The 20,421-nt window shown below is 31.2% G+C and overlaps 2 protein-coding genes across 12 annotated transcripts; both read right to left on the reverse strand.

Moving 5' to 3' along the window:
• Positions 1-3,038: 3,038 nt before the first annotated feature.
• On the reverse strand, positions 3,039-4,929 carry LOC133694125 (uncharacterized). Its single transcript, XM_062115573.1, has 3 exons — positions 4,506-4,929; positions 4,194-4,383; positions 3,039-3,641 (listed from the first exon to the last, which is right to left on the reverse strand). Exons 1-3 carry the CDS (start codon positions 4,638-4,640, stop codon positions 3,193-3,195), a joined length of 774 nt encoding a protein of 257 aa, XP_061971557.1. The 5' UTR covers positions 4,641-4,929; the 3' UTR covers positions 3,039-3,192.
• Positions 4,930-11,042: 6,113 nt separating this feature from the next.
• LOC133693121 (probable Histone-lysine N-methyltransferase ATXR5) lies at positions 11,043-19,459 on the reverse strand. 11 transcript variants are annotated; one of them, XM_062114253.1, is made up of 8 exons: positions 18,884-19,459; positions 18,694-18,780; positions 13,945-14,168; positions 13,747-13,847; positions 13,444-13,656; positions 11,988-13,201; positions 11,774-11,872; positions 11,043-11,342 (listed from the first exon to the last, which is right to left on the reverse strand). In XM_062114253.1, exons 1-6 carry the CDS (start codon positions 19,230-19,232, stop codon positions 13,042-13,044), a joined length of 1,134 nt encoding a protein of 377 aa, XP_061970237.1. In that variant the 5' UTR covers positions 19,233-19,459; the 3' UTR covers positions 11,043-11,342; positions 11,774-11,872; positions 11,988-13,041. The 11 variants fall into 11 exon arrangements, with proteins under 11 accessions (XP_061970237.1, XP_061970232.1, XP_061970234.1 ...); XM_062114248.1 differs by having other exon boundaries at positions 11,043-11,412; XM_062114250.1 differs by having other exon boundaries at positions 11,043-11,412; positions 11,702-11,872.
• Positions 19,460-20,421: the final 962 nt, after the last annotated feature.

Consider the following 20,421-nt stretch of genomic DNA (forward strand, 5'->3'; position numbering starts at 1 on the left):
TCAAGGATCAGAGATAAGATAATCATGGAGTCGACAAACTTGAGAAAATCATAGAATCATGGACCGAAAGGTGAACGTTAGCAAGCTTCTGGGAGATCTAAATTAATATCTAAGAACTCCATGATTGATCACCATGGGCATCTGTCTTCTTGCTTCTGCTGCCTGTCAATACTTACGTTCCTGTAGTGCATACACCAAATAGAGACAAAATACAATAAAGCCTGACAAAAACAAAAACAAAAACAAAAACCAAAACCAAAAGCATTAACGTATACTCTCCCCTTCTTTCTGCGAGAGGAGAAGGAAAGCCTGCCCTCCCCCTGTTTTTTGCCACCTGTTTTTAGAAGAGCCACTGGTTTTTGCCTTTCAAGACTCTGTCATTGTCTTGTATTTCTCACCTGTTAGCTTGCGGCCCCTACGTCACTCTTGGATATGCTTGATAATTATTGCACTATGTCATGGAAAAATATTGTTGGATATGATCGGAGAGACTGTTTCGATGGTGCAGAAAGCTTGGTCGATTTATTGATTTGATTAGTTTAAAATCTTGTGCTAGGAATCTTTAATCCTGATGGTCTGCAGGTAAATTATTAATAAATACTATGACTTTTTAATATAATTTTTTTTTAACTTGATTGAGTTACATGATTTGAAGTTTTGAATAACTATTTATTTTCAAGGGATTTACGCTTGAAATACTTGTATAGTGACGTGTTAATTTAATCAATGAACCTACTGATTTTTTTTATTATCATTAGTGTCTACATAATAATTAACACAACTACATAATAATAAAATCAGTTAAGTTACACAATAATTCTAAATCTTTCATATGATATTCATAGCAAAATATACATCAATTTATCAAAACTCATTTCAATATATATATATATATATATATATATATATATATATATATATATATATATATATATAAAAGTATGTTGATTAAATTATACTTAATCATTTTTAGACATTTAAATTATTTATAGACACACATAAAAAATTTGTATGAACTCACTAAGTCAAATATGTGAAACAAGTTTTAATACTATACCATACTTTCAAATAAGAAAAAATACCGAGAGAGAAAAAATGTAACTTATAGGATCTAAACTTATGCCCTTTCCTAACTCCAAGCATTTCGTTAACAATTAATTACAAATAAATATGTGATATAAAATGACAATCAATATATGTACATTGTAAATTAAGAGACCTCAATTAAATAATTAATCCATAATTATAGAACTAAGAGACCTTAGTTAAATAATTTTAATAATCTACTATGTCAATACAAGAGATGTTAAGAATAGTGGTTTTGCATGAATATTAATTTATTCATTTATAATAAGAAAAAAACATTTAATTGGTTAAATTAGTAAATTCAAACATTTATTTTGAACATATTTGAACACATTCATATTAAAACCCCTAAATTATCATAAACCCTGATATTTTTAATAACTAATTATAAAAAGATAAAACTAAAATTAGATAATGAAATAAATAGAAAAGATAAAAAAAAATATATCTAAAGTATAAAGCAAAAAAAATTACTTAGTTATATGAACTTGAAAAGAAATTTGCATAAGAAAGAGAAAGACAACAACTCAAAAGGAAAAATGATTCTCTATTAATTAGTGAAAAAAACAAAAAAAAAGGAAAAAGTTTAAGTAAATAAACTGAAAATATATATTATATATTATATTAAAATATAAGCAAACAGCAACTTTCCACTTTCCGTGTATCAAATCCTCCCCAAATTATTATATTAATATCCTAATATAGAAAATACTTAAAAAAAAATAAAGGGGGCAATTGCCCCCTTTTGCACCCACGTGGCTCCGCCACTGATGGTCTGGTTCTATCCATGATTTATGAGCTGGGGTGATCAACTTTTTGATGGGTGAATTAATCAAAATTTATTGAGTTTTTTTAATAAAATAATAAAATTTTGAAATAATATAAATTATATCTTAAAATTTTATATAATAATTTAAGTTATTGGGTTGGGATGGTTCTATGATATGCTATCAGAGCTTTAATAACCAAGTGGTCACGAGTTCGAATTTTATTTATTTTATCATCTTAAAAGTTTTCACTTGAAAAATATGTTAGATAATAATATAAATTATATATTGAGACCTCACTTAATAATTTAATCTATTGGGTTAAAAAGGTTTTTTAATATATTTTTTTTAAAAAAAAACTAAAACTACATCTTTTTAAATTAAAAAAGAAACTCAATTTAAATCAGATTTTAGTTTAATAAATTATTATATTTATTTGTAACTAAACCAAGTTTAATAACTATATATAATTAGAAATAAATGAAGAATAAAAATATGCTTTGAAAATAAGTCATAAATCAAAAACACGAGAACTGGACAACGGAGGAGTTCGTCCCTCTTCCGGCAGTTACAATTTAAAATTTATCAACATCAACCCTAACGTTTTTAGAATGTTTCAATGTAATCCCTGACTGACATGATGGATCTTAATGACTCATCCACTTTTTCCATCATCTTCTTTCATTTTTCTTTTCGTGCTCTCTCTCTCGCACACGTACACGCACACGCACATCCTCGTTCATGTGATTATACCAAAGATAATGCTTACAAGCTTGAAACAAATTAATTCAAGGAAGTTATTCGAAATTCGCTCTTGCAGTTAGGTGTTTAACATTTAGGGGCTGCATAGTAAAATTCTGGAAACATTAGGTATGATATTAAGAAATTCCAAACTATAAGGGCCAAAGTGACAAATCACTGAAAATATAGGCCACCTACCCATGAGCGATGTGGAATTGCGGGTATCCAATGTGCTGTTTCACCCTCTCTTTATCATTGTTTTATTATATTTTTGTTTATTACTTTATTTTTTTGTACAATAAATATTACCAAAAACTTTTTAGCAACAGCTATAATAAAATAAACAATGTCAAAAGACTTTATCAAATGAATTGGAGCGCAACTTGCTTTGATAATTGAAGAAGGGAAAAGAGAGGGACTATTCTGCACTAAAGACTTGTGTGCTTGGGAATTAACAGTAGCACAATGTATTATTCTTGCAAATATCTCCCTTACATTACAAGAAGTTCCTCAGAAAACTCAAGCTGTTATGATCAATAATCTATCAGTCTGTCAAATTTAGAAACTGGGTTGCAGCAAAAACACGGTCAGCAACAATTTATGCCCACGCTGGAGAGCTGACTAGACAAGCTAGACCCCTTATCTTGGGCTTAACCATTGGAGGTGTCCACAGACTGCTATACCCATGACGTGAGCCATTTTTAGCTTCACCATTTTCTCTGCTGCTGTAACCAATGTTACTGTCATTAGTGACTTTGCAACACCTGGATAGCCATTTGGACTGCATGTATGAGCTAGTCCTCCATGGGGGCACATGGAGCCCTCTCTCTCTAAGAGACTGTTTGGCAGCTGAGCAGAGCAGGGAGATGATTTTGCTGAGCTTGTCTTCACTGCCAACAAAAAAAGATGGGAGTGTGTCTGTTAGTTCTTTGTAGAATGGTGTTGGTCTTGCCAGTTCAAACTGGGACCTGAAGTCTATGTCCACTATGAGCCTCACTGTGTCACCATTTTCACCTTTCAATGTGATGTCAATGTACTCGTAAGCACCTGTAAAACAGCATTAAAGAAGAGAGTTAACTCCCACAAAAAACAAACACATAAATGAGCTTCAGAAAATTAAAATTACTTCCCTTGGACACTACACCATTTCCCTAGGAGCCAGAGCTTGAAGTTCAAAAAAGAAAAAGAAAAAGAAAAAATCCAGAGCTTTGCATCCAAGATCTCCAAAGATAAGGGTGCTGTCAACAAGAAGCACCCTGTTCAGAGTGTAATTACATGGCATGTCTGACTTTTTTCTGATTAAGAAGGGATTGAATTTATTTTTTTTTATGCTGAAGATTTCTGGCACTACCCCACATACACACACAAAAAAAATGTTTGTATCTACTTTGTGAAAATTTTGTGAGACAGACTTGTAAAACAGCTTTTTGAAAACTAATTTGTAAGGGAAAAGGCCAAACTAGCTAGCCTAGACATTTCAATCAAGATCAAGTACTCCAAACAGATATTTACAGAGATACGTAACAGAGAAAATGAGAGAAGTTATAGGCTTTAGTATATGTGGAGGTGTGTGAATAGAGAGAGGGGAGAGAGACTCACCAGCAGGGCATCCTAAGGAAGTGGCCCAAGAAGTTCGACAAATGGAAGCATTAAAACCATCCATTTTCAGCCTCTTCAGGAGCCACATCTTCAAACTGGTTGTTTTCTCTGCATCATTTTTGCTTCTCATATGCTTCAATAGAGTCTCAAGAACTTTAGTCTCAGCTTCCGTTACTCTCCCGAGTATCTCCTAACAAAACATAAGATCAAAATGAGCCCATAATATTAGGAGACACACATGGATAAAGGCAAAGCCAGACAAAGAACAAGAAGGAATATTTCAAGACACAACAATATTAAAGAAAGATTTACCTGTAAAGTAAAACACCTGGCTTGGTTGATTGAAAGGCAGTTTGAGGAAGCAGGAAATATGGGTGGTGTTGATGATTCTGATTCTATGAAGTCATGTACCATTTGAACCAGCCTTTCTTCTTCTAAGCTAACCATCCCTTCTGAACTAAGAACTTGATGAAGATTTTATCTTGGTTTTTCTTCCTCTTTGTACAGGCTATTGTGTTCTTGAAAGTCTTGCTTTTATAGCAGGCGGTGGAGTTTACAGCCTTACAAGGATGACAGATGAGGTCACAACCGGAGGTGGCATTACATGGTAAATATTGCTGGGAAACTATAAATAGGAAGAGAATAATAGAAGAGGATTATCCTTATCTTTGATAGATTTAAAAAGACCATGAAAGTGATAGTGAGATATTGTCCTCTTCCAGTTGTCCTGATCTCAGATGCAGTTTTCTATGCACTGAACACTTCAAGTCCTCATTTCTCTCTTTTTAACTACAAACCCATAGCACTTACTGGATTTTCTTTTTATTTCAACATTTGAACTATAAGCCATTTTAATGTTTTTTTTTTAAATTACTAGAAATTTATCAAACCTATTGAAATTTGATTTTTTGACCATAATCTTATCACATCTTAAACTAATGTTTTATTAATAAAAACCGTGGAAGTTAATGTGTTTCAAGTCTTTTGACCAATATTTTTTATATTATCTTGATATTTTAAAAAGAACTATCTGCAACTTATATATATAACATGAAGCAAAACATCCTGTACTTTAATTATAATAGTTTATAGAAGGGTAATTATAATGATCTAGATTTCAGAACGTGTTTGTTAGGACTAATCCTATACAGTAGTACAACACTATAAAGTGGTTGAGGGCATCTCTCTCAGAGGCAATTTGTGGTCTTTAATACGGCCTGATGGAGGCAGCAGTACCGATCAGATACTCATGCTTGCCCTATGCAGAATAGGGTTGAACCTTATGGCCAGGACAAAAGTTCACAAGGCCTTCACGTGCATTGAGGCATGTCCATCTCCAAAGATTTTGCTTTTTTATAGTTTTGGATTTTCCCATGCACTGGATATCTGTCGGTATTTATGAAACCTGATCCAGGTTAATTTAATTAAAAACATTATATGTTAGGTTACATAGATTAATTTAGGTGAATTTAAATTAATCCGAATTTTTTAAAAAAAATATTTAAAATTTTAATATTTCACATGAAAAAATTAAAAAACAATACATGTGAATATATGGTATATAAGTTATAAATAATAAAGTTTAAAATATTATTTTAAAAGGTTTTTTATCCCACGTTAAAAACAATACTATGTTATCCTTTTAAGTTGAAGTATTTAAACCAAAAGGATTTTTTTATCCCACATTAAAAAAATATAATTTTTTTCTTGTGAACATAGAGTATATATATTAAAGAGTTTCAAATCCCACATTGAAAAAATAAAATATTTTTCTAGTATTTATATAATGAACTTTGAAAAGTGTTAATAATCGATTAAAAATATATAAAAAAATAATCTCTCACTATAAGAAAAACCACATTTAAAAAAAAAAAGGTTTCTACCAGGTCACTCAGATCACGGGTCAACTAGGTTTAACCCTTTTTCTGCTTTTGCCTGTCTTTCACCTTTCTCAGACCGGTTCAATCACTAGGTAGACCAGGTTCTGGGTCGAACTACCGGGTCAATCCAGGTTTAATAACTATGGTCGGTATTAGTAACCTGAGACTTGGTTTGGATAATTTGACAGGATGAAGTATTAACCATCTGGAAATTAATAGACCTTGTTATATATATTACTAGTATATTCTCTCGCACTCCGCTACGAGTTAGAATTTTTTTAAAAAAATATTAAAAGTATAGAGATATTTTAGCGATATCAATAAATTTAATCAAACAGTTTGATCTTAAAACCTATCAACTTGACTCTTTGTTTAGCTTGAGTTTCAAATTAAATGGGTCCAAAGATAACTAAAATAACCAGTAAAAACTTTAAGATGATATATTTTTTTTAATAGTAAGACGATACTAGATTGGATTGACCTCAATCACTGGGGATCTAGATCATGGACTTCAATTAGTTTACTAACTTTGTTATTTTTATAAATTATTTTTATTTAATTTTATGATAAAATTAGATGTTTGCGAAAGCGAGCATCAACCCTAAAAAAACATTTATTTGAAATCATAATAACCCTATAAAAAATAAAAATAAATAAATCATGAATTCCGTTTCTCAATCAATCCAATATTGAAGAAGAGTGAAATAAAAAAAATAGAAAAATTAAAGGATCAAAAATTAAAAAAATATATATCAAGTTTTATGGGTAAGCTGCTAAACTCATGAATTGGATAACCCGAGTCAACACGTCAAACCTATAAACAGGATAATGGACTCCATTGGAATTAATACCTTTTTTTTCTAAACTTGTTTATTTAACTATATAATAGCAAAAATAGACAATCATAAAATCAAGTGTCAAACAAATACTAGGATTTTTTTTAAGACTATAATAATATCATATAAAATAAAATAAAATAAATTATGAACTCAATTCTCAAACGCATAATATCGAAGAATGAAATCGAAAAAAATAATTTTTTTTAAAGTTGAACTCGTTAACAGGCTCATGGAATTTAATAAAAAGGTTTTTTTCAAAATTATTTTTTTAACTATATATATAAAAATAAGAGATCACGTAATCATGATCAATAAGTAAAAAGAAAAACCACAACTAAACCTGTAAACCGAGGTAACCAAGATTACCTCGCTAGAATCACAAATTGGGTCATTGACTCCAGAAAGTTTAATAACCTAGTTTTGTTTTTCAAAATCATGTTTTATTTAACTAATTTTTTTCAAAAATATATCGTACTGCGATGCTGAGATATTTTCCTGATACTAACTCTATGCTAGGATATTTTTTTGATATCGCGATAACCATATAAAAGGTAAATTAAAATAAATTATCAACTCTAAATCCCCTAAACACATCATATAATGAATAAATTAAAAGGTCAATAACCAATGGATAAAAAAAAGGTCAAAACACAAAAAAAAGGTAGATTACAATTACAGCGCTAAGGTAGATTACAATTATAGTGCTAATGGGTGTGAGGAAACAATGTTTTCCTCACACCTTTTAACTTTATACTAGTACATTTGTTTGTGCTCCGCTGTGAATTGAACTATTCTTTTTCTAAACTAAAAAAATATATTAAAGAATACAATTATGTTTTTGGTAGTATCATTAAATCCAATCAAGCGATTCAATCTTGAAATCTATCAATCTGACTCTTTGTCTCGCTCGAGTTTTAAATTAAACCGCATGAGAGCTGATCCAAAGTGAATCATTCAATTTATTGTATCAAAAAATAACCAAATGACCTTTAAAAACATGTCATATCTTTTAACAAAACTTTAAGGCGACAATGTTTTATTAATATTGAGATTATACTATATTGGATCGACTTCAATCACCTGGCGACTTGGATCATGAACTTCACTAAATTTAATAACTTTATTATTTTTATAAATTATTTTTATTTAATATTATGATAAAATTATATACTTGCAAAATCGAACATCAATCCTAAAAAATATGTTTATTTGAGATCGTGATAACCTTATAGAAAGTAAAAAATAAATAAAAAAACCATAAATTCTATTTCCCACCTAATCCAATATTGAAAAAGAATGAAATATAAAAAACAATTAGAAAAATTAAAGAACCAAAAACTAAAAATTAAGCATATAAGGTTTGATGGGTAAACCCGCTAAACCCATGAATCAGGGAACCCGAATCAACATGTCAAGCCTGCAAACCGGGTAATGGACTCAATTGGGATTAATAACTTGTTTTTTTTTCTAAATTATTTTTTATTTGACTATATGATAACAAAAATAGATGATTGCAAAATCGAGTATTGGAACTTTTTTCAAGACTATGATAATCTCATAGAAAGCAAAACAAAACCAATTATAAAACTCAATTCTCAATCAGCCCAAGATCGAAGGATAAAATAAAAAAATGATTTTTTTTAAAAGTCAAACTCGCTAAACCCGTCAACATGGTCATGGACTTCTTAAAATTTAATAACATGTTTTTTTTTCAAAACTATTTTTTTAACTATGTGATAAAAAAAATAGATGATTACATAATCAAGTATAATTAGTAAAAATAAAAACCACCGCTAAACCCGTGAACCGGGACAACCAGGATTGCCTCACCAAACTCGTGAATCAGGTCATTAACTCCACAAAATTTAATAACCTAGTTTTTTTTTCAAAATCAGTTTTTATTTAACTAAACTCTTAAAAAATAGACTATATCGTGATGACGAGATATTTTTTTTTTGATACCATGATAATCATATAAAAGGCAAATTAAAATAAATTATCAACTTTAAATCCCTATAAACATATCATACAAGGACTAAATTAAAAAAGAAATCAATAACCGAAGGAAAAAAAGAGTGAAAATGCAAAAAAAAAAAACATTGTGGATTACTATTGTATAATCCACAATGCTAATGGGTGTGGGGAAAAATTGTTTTTCCCACACGTTTTAACTTTATACTAGTTATTTAACTCGCACACTGTATTTTTTATATATATAAAAAAACCCTAGGTATGCAAGCTATTTTCTAAAAAAAAAAAATCAAAGTATAAATCAAAAGGCTCATGTCTAATCAAAGTATAAATCATTTATGTAAAAAAAAAAAGTTAACAATAACCAAAATATAAACTAGAAAAATTAAGAGATAGATATAAGCCAATATATTTGATCTTGTAAAATGAGATATTTATCTATTTATATCTATTGAATTTACTTATTAAAATCAATAAAAAATGATACAAACAAAAACAAATACGGAACTAAAAACATTATGCAAGACCAAACATATAAGAAATATTATTTAAGAATAAATATTTTTATATAAAATAAAGCTCACTTTATGAAATAAAAATCATTTTTAAAAAAACTTTTATTAAAAAAAGGTCTAAAACCCACGGCTTAGGCCATGAGACTAGAATAAGCTGAGAATGAAATTGAAAATCTAACAAAACTTTAACAAAAGAGTCAAGGAAAAAAAATAGAAACCAAAAGAATAAGGACTGCATTGAAAAAATAATAATATATGACATTGTAATTCAATGACTAAATTGAAAATAACTAAAACTTTTATAATAAGACCAATGATGACAATAAACAATAGAAAATAAAAGAACTGAAATTGATAAATCTAAAGAAAATAGAACAAATGTACACTTTCTCTGGAAGAGAGAGAAAAGAAAGGAAAAAAAGAAAGGAAAGAAACGATCGCCGACAAGAAACCAACCATAATACACCGGTATGACATCTACTCGCTGGCGCGTGAACGTAACGCGCTAGCACCTTTTTTGAATAAAATAATTATTTTACAATATAGAAATACCAAAATGCCCTTCATGAACCTAAGAATCACAAAAAAAAAACTATAGTGAAAGTACACAAATGCCCCTAGACGCATGTCTTGATTTTTATCTTTTCTAAGAATATAATAGTATTTCTATTGTATGTCAAAGTATAAAAAATCAAAAAAATCCTCGATCAACAACTCTTTTTTTTCTTTTTTTACTTCAAAGGTAAAATAAGTATTTTAACTATTTCAATGTTTTTGAAAAGACTAAAAAGCCCTTGGAAAACAACTCAATAAAGGGTTAAATTTAGGAATATCCCTAAACAACTTTTTAATGATTAATGGACCACTTGTAAAGACTAAAACACCCTCAATACCAATACACTTCTTTTTTTCAACTCAGGGCCGAAGAGTGATTTGACTGTAGCCATTCATAGGAACTGTATCTACTACTACAATGAAAAACCATTACAGTTTAGAGTTTTGGTTAATTAGGCTGTTAAAGAAGAGTAGAAGTTACAGGAGCCTTGCAAAAAAGCTCCTGTTTTCAGATTTTTACAACGGGTCCTATCAGAATAAAACACTGTTATATTGAAGGTTAGGACATGGGTTTTGGTGGTGTAGGCAAAACGCATGACCAAGATTTTGTCCTGTGAGAAGGCAAGCAATAATGGGGGACACTTCCAACTTTGATTGTTATATTGGATTTTGAAGACTTTAATTAAAATCAATAAGTGCTAAATCCCCTGCAAAAACAAGATATGATAGCTGAAGAAATTGATGCACTAGGATATCTTGTGTGGGACTGGGACTGGGACTAACTGGGACTGAATGAATAACGGTGACCACCTCTGTATGTAATCATGAATTTGGCATTTCGAGCTTCTATTACCATGTCGAAATTAATAGACCATTGAATTGGTTAGAGTTCACCACACAAGCCAAAAGTTAGATTCAGGTGCCCTCACCTACTCAGGAAAGTGGGTCCATAAAATGCGATACTGAGAAACTTTTAGCAATTGGTCTTTGTAATCTGCTTGTACCATGCAAAATTCAACCTGTAAGTCCCAACAAAAGAACACAACGCAGGTGCAGTATTTAGTACTCACTATTGGTAGGGGAAGAGGATTACATTATTTAATTTCATTGCATAAACTTTTAACAGAGTGCGAAGTATCTGACAAATCATTGAACATAAAGTTCATTTAATCAGTTAGGCGAACAAGAATTCTGGTAAAAGAAACGTTACACAAGCTTGACATTCTGTACAGACCGTGATATGCACAGTTTGAAAGCTTAACAGATGAACTTACTATATTTCACCTGCATCGAAACTGTTTTAGTCATTCCATATCCAGTTTCAGTCACCTGTAATTGTCAGATACCTAAAATCAGCACCTGGAAATGATCTTTCTATCCAATGCTGAGCTGCAAATCAAATAATTGAAACACAGCTTTAGATGCACAACTTGAACCTGACTCTCAAGCATGTAGAACCCTGAAAAGAAAGAAGCCATGTAATTCAAAATTTAATGAAATGGGAACTCTTTATGTCAAAGAATAAAGCATCATCTGGGGAGAATAACATGGCCAAGGTCATGGATCCCAGAGCATCCTATAGCCCATTTGCTTATCAGTTTATATATTCCAAGTTGGAAAAACTCGGAATGGATTTTCAAAACAAATTTCAGAATTTATACTATAAATTTGATGGGAGATTTATTTATCCTTTTCTTCTCTATTTTTTCAAATTCACAAATATATTTTACAAAAGAGAAGGGGAGCACCTCGGCTTGAAGATTTCAAAATTTGTGAAGATTTTTTCGTCTGATGAAATTTCCAGCTAACAAAATTGATACCTCCTAGAGTGGTGATGCTGTCCATAAGGATTCTCACTGTCTGTTTAGATCAAACATCAACAAACAGCAACTTGAAAGAAGCAAACCATCTTGTCAAACCTGAAAATAATGCATCACACGTGCATTGTCATGAGTAGGTATAAATATAAGTGAAACCAAAATGTCCACGAATCCACATAAGTGAATTTGAATGAGAATTTGGAGATTGTACAACCCTTTCAGTTATGCCAAATGAATTGGCTGCTCTCGAGACTTGAACCTCAAGCCTTATGATTCCAAGAAACAGCCTCTATAATGCATGCATTAAGCAACAATCGAAGGCATTCACATCAAGATCTTGAACAGCCTTGGTGTATAGGCACTGGACCCAGCAGCTTAATTGATCTTTCAAAATAAACAAAAATTTTGTATGCATAGGAATAGGAGGCCAACATGAGACAACCAGCAACAAGCATCCAAAGGTGCACAGCACATCTCATGTCCCAGTTAACTCTTATCAGCAGCTTTGAAGAATCCCTTTGAATTATCCATGGATAAATGGAATATCTCAAAATTCACAATTGAGAAGTCAGAACGTAAAAACTGAAGAGAATACAGAAAGATATGTCAGCGAAATTTCATGAAAAGCTGCAGCATATATTGAACCAGAGTTGATTAGATACACCATGAAAGCCTCTGCAATAAAGCATTCATTCCAGTGTTCTACTCCAACATGATGGATCAAATTGAATCACAAATAGGGCTGACAGAAAATATAGCATCAATATGTAAAGCAACTGATAGCAATACTTGCTTTTCTACAGATTATGAACCAGCAAATCATAACAAAGGTGAAAATACAAAATTGCATTTAAAAAAATTTAGTTAGTGAAATGTAGAGGGGGAAACAATTAAAAAAAGCACGAATGGATATTTTTAATGGAAATACTTTGTAAAAGACCAACAGATTATTAACGCAGAGGATGCCAAGGAATGCAAGTTGCAATATTCCATTGAAATCTGTATTACAAAAAATTTTCCTTCAAAATATTCCTAGGCTAAATTCTAAGGAAAGTTTCTCTCCTGCTCTATTTATGTCATGGTCTCAGAAAAGGCCAGCTCTACATCATAAATTACTAAATAGCCCATGGATACATTAGAAGAAATGCTTTTTGACTCTGCAATAGCAATGAGTAAACCCTGAAATAAAACGCCGGATGAGAAAGGATCTAGCTGGATCCAAAATTGCATCCCAGTTCCGTAGGATTGTTAGATATCTATAAGTTTTCTCAAACAAAATGTTGAGTGGGGTATTCATGCTCATATCCATTATAATCATAGTATAGCTTCTCCCCTTTAGCAATATCACGAGTAGCAACCAAAATGACCCGGCATTCCCCATTTACACTGTATCTCACACATTTACAATTCTGCTTCTTCTTACCATCCCTGCACAGAATTGGATATAACTTTAAGCTTAACAGAGGATGGGCTGATAATTTCTAATTCGGATACAATTTGCACAAAAAAAGTAGAATTTTATATGTGAAGTCACATAGGATATGTGGAAGGGCAACATGTGTCGTATAGAGCAGAAGACATAGCAATAAAAAGGTTTAAGAATAAACTGGTCATATTTTGCTTCAATATATATATCATAATAGGAGAAGCAATGGGTTAAGCGGGCTTACGGGGTATGGTTGTTAATGCCATTGATAAAGCGAGCAATATTTCCACGTTTATCAGGGCAGATGACAAGGCTTTTGGATGGGTCTCTTGCCAAAAGAAGGGTCATCATGCTATCACAATCATCATGTTCTCGGTTTTTGATGTAATCCACATCACCTGAGTATTCTGCTATGATGGTCAAATCCTTTATCTGGTCATCTGCCTCAACTGTATATCTGCATAGAAGAATAGAGTTGAACCTACTCAAATATGCAGTGACCAAAATATAGTTGCTACCTCAATAAAGCTGTTCAAGATGCAAGTACCCTTCACATGAATCAAAAACAACTAAAAGAGGAGGGCATTCGCCCCTTTTGCACATGGCTCTGCACTGTTCCAATGTCTCTATGTCCTCCTTGGAAAGAACCTAATAGAAGTACCAGATAAAGCAACCAACATGCAATACAAAACAATAAAAGGTCTGGAGAAAAAATAAGGATAAAAAGAAAATTTTAAATTCAGACCTGCATGCCACCCTGCTCAAACTTGGCCTGATTGGCTGATTGAGGAGCCATGCCAGGCAAGTAGGTTAAATCATCACTAAATTCCATGTGCAATGCCGTTAACGCAGAAGCAAGGGTGCCCATTTGTTTCAGCCTTTGGGTGGGATCTGCTGATGGAATAAACGGCAACAGTCTCCTTCTTTTCTTTTGATACACCAATGAACGTCTCCGGCGCTTCCTAGAGTCTTGAAAACAACTCGAGAGAAGGGAATGAAAACATCAACTTTACATCACCAAATCTAATTCAACTAGTTGATGCATTAGCACTAGCATTTCTTAACTAAATGTTCATGTGCAATAAAAAAGCACAAAAAGAGCAGTGATAGAAAATTGTGTTTTCAAAGGTGCATGTAGCAAAAAACCAGGCAATAATATCATTCATGGAAACCAAAAGGCAGAAATAGGTTAGACAAGGCCCCAAACTATTTGTTCCATGAAAGTCAAAGCAGTTAAGAGAATAATTTAAAGCAAACAACAAAATACACTGACAAAACAGCAATTTCCTGTATTAATGTTTAACTTTTATCTAGGGCTTTTGCCTTTTCATTTTACAAAGATACATGGAATTATTAGTAAGAATTTAGAAATTTTGATACTTATATGGTAAACGTACAGTACATTTACCAGAGTGGATTCAATTTTCAAGAAAACTTAGTCTTAAAGAAAGGTTTTGAGAATATAACATAATTTATAAGAGTGATGCTTTATTATGGGAGTCAACAGTACATCAATTCATACATAATGTTTAGCTGAATACAAGGGAATGGAAAGAAACAATGATTTTGCCTTTCTATTACATTGCAGTACCTGCTAGTAAATGCAGATGTTTGGGAGAGTGGTAGCAGTTGCTTTTCAAAGTGTTTTTTATTCCAAAACACATTAAAATAATGTTTTTTTTAAAAAAAAAATTATTTTTGACATCAGCACATCAAAATGATCTAAAAACATAAAAAACATATTAATTTAAAGCAAAAAAAAATTCAAATTTTTTCAAAAACGTTTTTGAAACGCAATGCCAAATACACTAATCTTGTTGGGTAGCTAAGTACTATAATCCTTTTTTAATAAATTATGTCATAAATGGTGATGAATATGCAATCACAATCAAAGTCCAAAAAAGATGTGATAAATACACAAATTTAGGTGTCATTTGGTTTTCGGGAATGAAAGATCCAGAATGGATGAATTGGAATGAAAACTAAAGAATCGGAATGACATTTTAATTCTAATACTGTAGTTGGAATAGTAACAAGAAGTTGAAATGAAATTTAAAATTTTTAAAGCCTTATTTTTAAGATAAAAGTGAATAATGATTAAAAGAATGATTTCATCAACTATGATGGTACTGAAAGTAATAAAAATGATTGCGGTGGTGGTGGTATGATGATGTACGAGTAGGTGGTGGTATGATGATGTAAGTATAATAATAACAATTATCTATTTTTTAAAAAATTAATGTCATCACATTTGGAGGTGGCGGTGGAAGAAAAGTGGTGAAAGTGGTGGAAAAGTGATGGTGTAATAATAATAATAATAATAATAATAATAATAATAATATTTTTTGTAAAAAAAAATCGTCACCACCACCAATGATGACAACGACAATAGTTATTGAGGTAGTGATGATGGTTGAAATAATTGATATATAATGAAAAGAAATAATATAGCTTTCTTAAGAAGAAAATTCATTCTTGTTCCTTGTTTTTATTTCTACCTCCCTCATAGAAATGATACTATATTTAATTTTCATTCCCATTCCCATTCTTCATTTATATTCTCATTTCATTCCTTTTAACCAACTACCTATGAAGTAGGAATAAAACTTTCATTCTCATTCTCACCATTCCATTCTTTGTTAGCAAACAACACCTTAGTATGTTTGTGTAATCACATAACATATCATCAATGATCACACTCCAAACATTGATCCCACTAATTTTGAACATGCATGGGCAAAAGCTTGATGCAAATAAATGTAATTGTGTGAAATGATTTATATAGTATCCTAATATGCAAAACATAGTGATGAGGCATAATTTTGTTGATTATGAGATGAATTTCTCAACATATGTCGACAATAGAGCGCAATCTTCCCTGGCCCATGTGATTCTACATGTAAAGCAACAATTTGCTTGTTCTACAAAGTAAATGTTGAATGGACGTATCCAGGACTTGATTACATTGCTTGCTGACCATTCTATGCCTAAGTCATGGAGGACATGGATTCAAATGCTGATTTAAGAAGGAATTTATCATTTTCCTTCAATAAAATCTATTCCTCAGTTAACTCTATTTAGTATTATTCTGTTAAGAGATTAAGAAGAGGGCTTGATTAACAAAAGTTAAAGTTATTATCCTCATACTTTCCACCATCATTGCCATTGTTGCTGCGCCGCATCATTTTCAAATCTTTTATGTCTATACCCTCTATCCCTTAACTGTCCATCTTTTAGGTTGTTTAAGAATAGTAGATTAAACGCAGTTCATTTTTCTTTTCTACCAGTTTTGAACTCAATGTGTTTATTTAAATTTTTACCCTTAACATATGGTTCATGTTAATGAGCCATATGTTAGGTTGTTTAAGAATAGTAGATTAAACGCAGTTCATTTTTCTTTTCTACCACTTTTGAACTCAATGTGTTTATTTAAATTTTTACCCTAAACATATGGTTCATGTTAATGAGAAAGAAAATTAGATAATGCTCTCAATTATTACCAACTGATTTCTTTTACTTCAACATATTTTGGGCCATAAAAAGAACCAAATTTTAGACCATTTTTACAAGACATAGAATAAATAACCAAACTGAAAATATTTAAAACTTGGAACAAATTTAGTTAAGTATTTTCTAAGTCACTGAGTTTTTAGTTATATCTTAGACTGTGTTGTTAATAGTAATATAATGCTCAAAACAGTTTTATAATACAGTGAAACTCTAGTCCTTTGATACCACCCATTTAATATACCTTCTAAGGACTACTTTGTTGGTTCTAAATGTATCTGGACTAGTTCTGCTGAAATATTAGGTAGATTAGATTACCCATCATTTTGTGTTCTTAGTATTTATGCTCTTGACAAATACTCTCAAAACAGTTTACTCACATGCTCTATTTGGTAATGCAGTTCAACCCGCTTTTCAAAGTATTTTTCAAAAAAATAATTCGCCTGAAAAAGCATCAAATTGAATTTTTAGGTGCTTTTCGATGAATTTGATATATTGATATCAAAAATAAAAAATAAAAACTGAAAAGACATCATTTTGATGTGTTTTCAATTGAAAAACACTTTTACAAAAACACTCTTCACCACATTACCAAATACATTAATCCATGTCAAATGCAACTCAAGAGTGTAAGCCAACTGAGCAAAATTTGTTCAGTGGACATGAGATCTTAAAATTGATACCATTTATGATTAGATTAAATGTAAAATCAGGAAAAGAAGAGAAATAACTATCTTACTCAAAATAACAAGGATTATCACAAACCATACCAGAGGTCAATCACGTTTGTTGGAATCTTCTTTTAAGATGTGAAATGCCTCAAAGGTTTCTACATTTGATCTAACTTAAATATCTCTACATCTGGCAATGATCAACATTTAGAAAAAACAAAAAAAAAACAATAATTAAATTTCCCCATGGTGAAAAATAAAAGAATCAACTTCGCTCTAAATTGCAAGGCATTGAGCCCCTTGCCACGCTTTGTGATAGGTATTGAAATTCATAAATGTTCTAGCAGTAGTATTTCCAAAACTTCCTATGAGCTAGATCCAAAACAAAAATAATATCCATTTTTTCTTTCTTTCCTTTTGTTTTTCACTTCTTTTTTTCATTTTGTCTCAAAGTTCTTCTTTGTTCTCTATTTCTTTCCTTCTTTCTAAATTTTATTGTTTGTGAGTCATCTTCTACTGTCCTTGCTATCAGTTCTAGTAAAAGTTGAAAAATTTTAATCAATTTTTTTTACTTTTTTTTTCATTTTATCTCACAATTCTTCTTTATTCTCCTTTTCTTTCCTTCTTTCTAAATTTTATTGTTTGTGAGTCATCTAGTCCTTGCTATTAGTTCTAGTAAAAGTTAAAAAAATTTGTCTTATTTTGAGTTCTTTTGGCAGGAAGGGCACAATCCCACCCGAGTCCTACCCTCTCCCAATGCTTTGCAGTAAAGAGTACCATTTAGCTACACACCTATGATCCCCCCCCACTCTCATTCTTTATTATTATTATTATTAAAAGATTTGAACCCAGTAATTTTTTCACTTTTTTTTCATTTTATCTCAAAGTTCTTCTTTATTCTCTCTTTCTTTCCTTCTTTCTAAATTTTATTGTTTGTGAGTCATCTTCTACTGTGTCCTTGCTATTAGTTCTAGTAAAAGTTTAAAAAAATTATCTTACTTTGAGTTCTTTGGGCAGGAAGGGCACAATCGCACCCGAGTCCTACCCTCTCCCAATGCTTTGCACCCGAGTACCATTTAGCTTCACACCTATGATACCCTACTCTCATTCTTTATTATTATTATTATTATTAAAAGATTTGAACCCGGCAATTTTTTAACTTTTAGTATAATTTTTTGCTTGCAAATCCTGAAACAAGTTCAATAACAATCCAAAAAAATAAAAAATTCCATTAATCACAAAAACACACAAATTAGATGAATGAATAAATAAAAGTAAAACAATCTAGCAATTAGAAGGATAAATAAAGAATTCACCTTGTAGGGACCGGCATTTCATTTTAATATCATCCTTCTTACACTTCTGAATCCTAAAAAAATCGATTATCTTCCTCTGCGATAACCCTAGCACACAAAAATCAAACCAATCAAAACGCACATTTGTTACTCTCAAAACGACACTACAATCACATAAAAAAATTCAAAAGCAAAAATCAAATTCCCCTACTTCTTACACGTCTCTGGCCATCTCCAGAGCACTTGTTACAAATCCACGAGCCAATCGGAACCCTAACAACAATCGGTCTCAAGCACTTCATGTGATATCCTTTATCACATTTATCACATAACAACAGCTCCTCCGATCGTTCCCCGGAGCGGCATTGTTCGCAGCTGACATCGCCGTAGTCCTCCCTCTCCACCACCGCATACGCCGCCTTCTGCAGTATCTCCGTCAACAGCTTCATCCTCTTCGGAGGCGGTGACGGAGGCGGCGACCGCCTCCGAGGTGCCGATGTGCGGCGGCGAGAGCTGATTTGGCGCCTAGCCGCCGCCGTGGTGGTGGAGGTTGGAGGCATTGGTAAATTGGGCGGTGAGCGGAGGGTAGAATTGGAATTCTCGAAGCTAATTTGGTGTTTTTTTTTTTTTTTCTGAGAATGAATTTGGTGTTTGTTTGTTGCACTGCAGAGAGAGAGATATCAGGAGGTCTTTTTATTTTTTTCCCAGTCGCGGGTAATGGCGAGAGATGCTAACGTGCGCCGGGTGAGTGCACGGAATTTGATGTAACGGCCGTGACGGGGTTTTGGATTTTATAGCCGTTTGATAATTAAAAGACAAGAGTGGCCTTTATTTATTTATACTTGGTAAGAGCCTATCTCGGAACACGTTTAAAATTATGTTTTATAAAATTTATATATTTTTTAAATTATTTTTTTATATTTTTAAATTATTTTAATATGTTAATATTAAAAATAATTTTTAAAAAAATAATAATAAAATATTATTTTGATATATTCATGAGTGAAAAGTATATTAAAAAACAACTGCTAAAACATCCTCAAAAAATATTATTTCAAATTTATAAGTCAAACATTTTTTTAAGCCTTATTTGTTTTTGCGTTTTAAAAATACTTTTGATAAAATTTAAAAAAATTTTAATTTCAAATTAATATATTTTTATGTTTTCTGATTATTTTGATGTACTAATTGTTGATATTAAAAGCAATTTTTAAAACATAAAATTTGTTTATGATGTATTTTAGTCCTTAGCTTTTGTTTTAAAATAAACAAAAGGGGTCAAAATTTTATATAAAGGGTTACTTTAGATTTCTTTTTTGTTGTATAAATATTGGGTGTGCCTATCACTAATAAAATAAGGGAAGAAAAATGACTAGTGCTAGATTTCATGAACTTGTTTTTCAATTTTAATTTTTTGAAATTAAGCATATACTTGTATGGTCTCATGAATTTCGCACAATAAAGTTTTTATTGATCCGTGTGGATGCATGAGAAATTATTGATGCAGGAATTAGTTCAATTGATATTATACTGAAGTTTTTAAATTCATGTTAAGGATAGCATTTCTCATGCTTAATTTAATTATATAGATTACATGGATTGTTTTTATACCAAGAACAGATTAGAGACTCAATTTTTCCATATAGTTATTCAAATTGAGAAAATACACAATAATCAAACTTAAAAACAAGTCAATTTTCTTTTAAAAAAAATTAGTTTTTCTTGTCCATAAATATTCATGAAAAATCG

This window comes from Populus nigra, chromosome 5 (genome assembly GCF_951802175.1).
Source record: "Populus nigra chromosome 5, ddPopNigr1.1, whole genome shotgun sequence".
In the NCBI taxonomy this organism is placed as follows: Eukaryota; Viridiplantae; Streptophyta; class Magnoliopsida; order Malpighiales; family Salicaceae; genus Populus; species Populus nigra.

Excerpts from the sequence above, each read along its gene's own strand:
- LOC133694125 (XM_062115573.1), bottom strand. The coding sequence starts at position 4,640 with ATGGTTAGCTTAGAAGAAGAAAGGCTGGTTCAAATGGTACATGACTTC. Across the intron at positions 4,384-4,505 it reads CCAGGTGTTTTACTTTACAG|GAGATACTCGGGAGAGTAAC; the intron begins GTAAATCTTTCT and ends ATGTTTTGTTAG. Across the intron at positions 3,642-4,193 it reads TTCCTTAGGATGCCCTGCTG|GTGCTTACGAGTACATTGAC; the intron begins GTGAGTCTCTCT and ends GCTGTTTTACAG.
- LOC133693121 (XM_062114253.1), bottom strand. The coding sequence starts at position 19,232 with ATGCCTCCAACCTCCACCACCACGGCGGCGGCTAGGCGCCAAATCAGC. Across the intron at positions 18,781-18,883 it reads TGGCCAGAGACGTGTAAGAA|GGTTATCGCAGAGGAAGATA; the intron begins GTAGGGGAATTT and ends TTTGTGTGCTAG. Across the intron at positions 14,169-18,693 it reads GAAATGCCGGTCCCTACAAG|ACTCTAGGAAGCGCCGGAGA; the intron begins GTGAATTCTTTA and ends GTTGTTTTCAAG.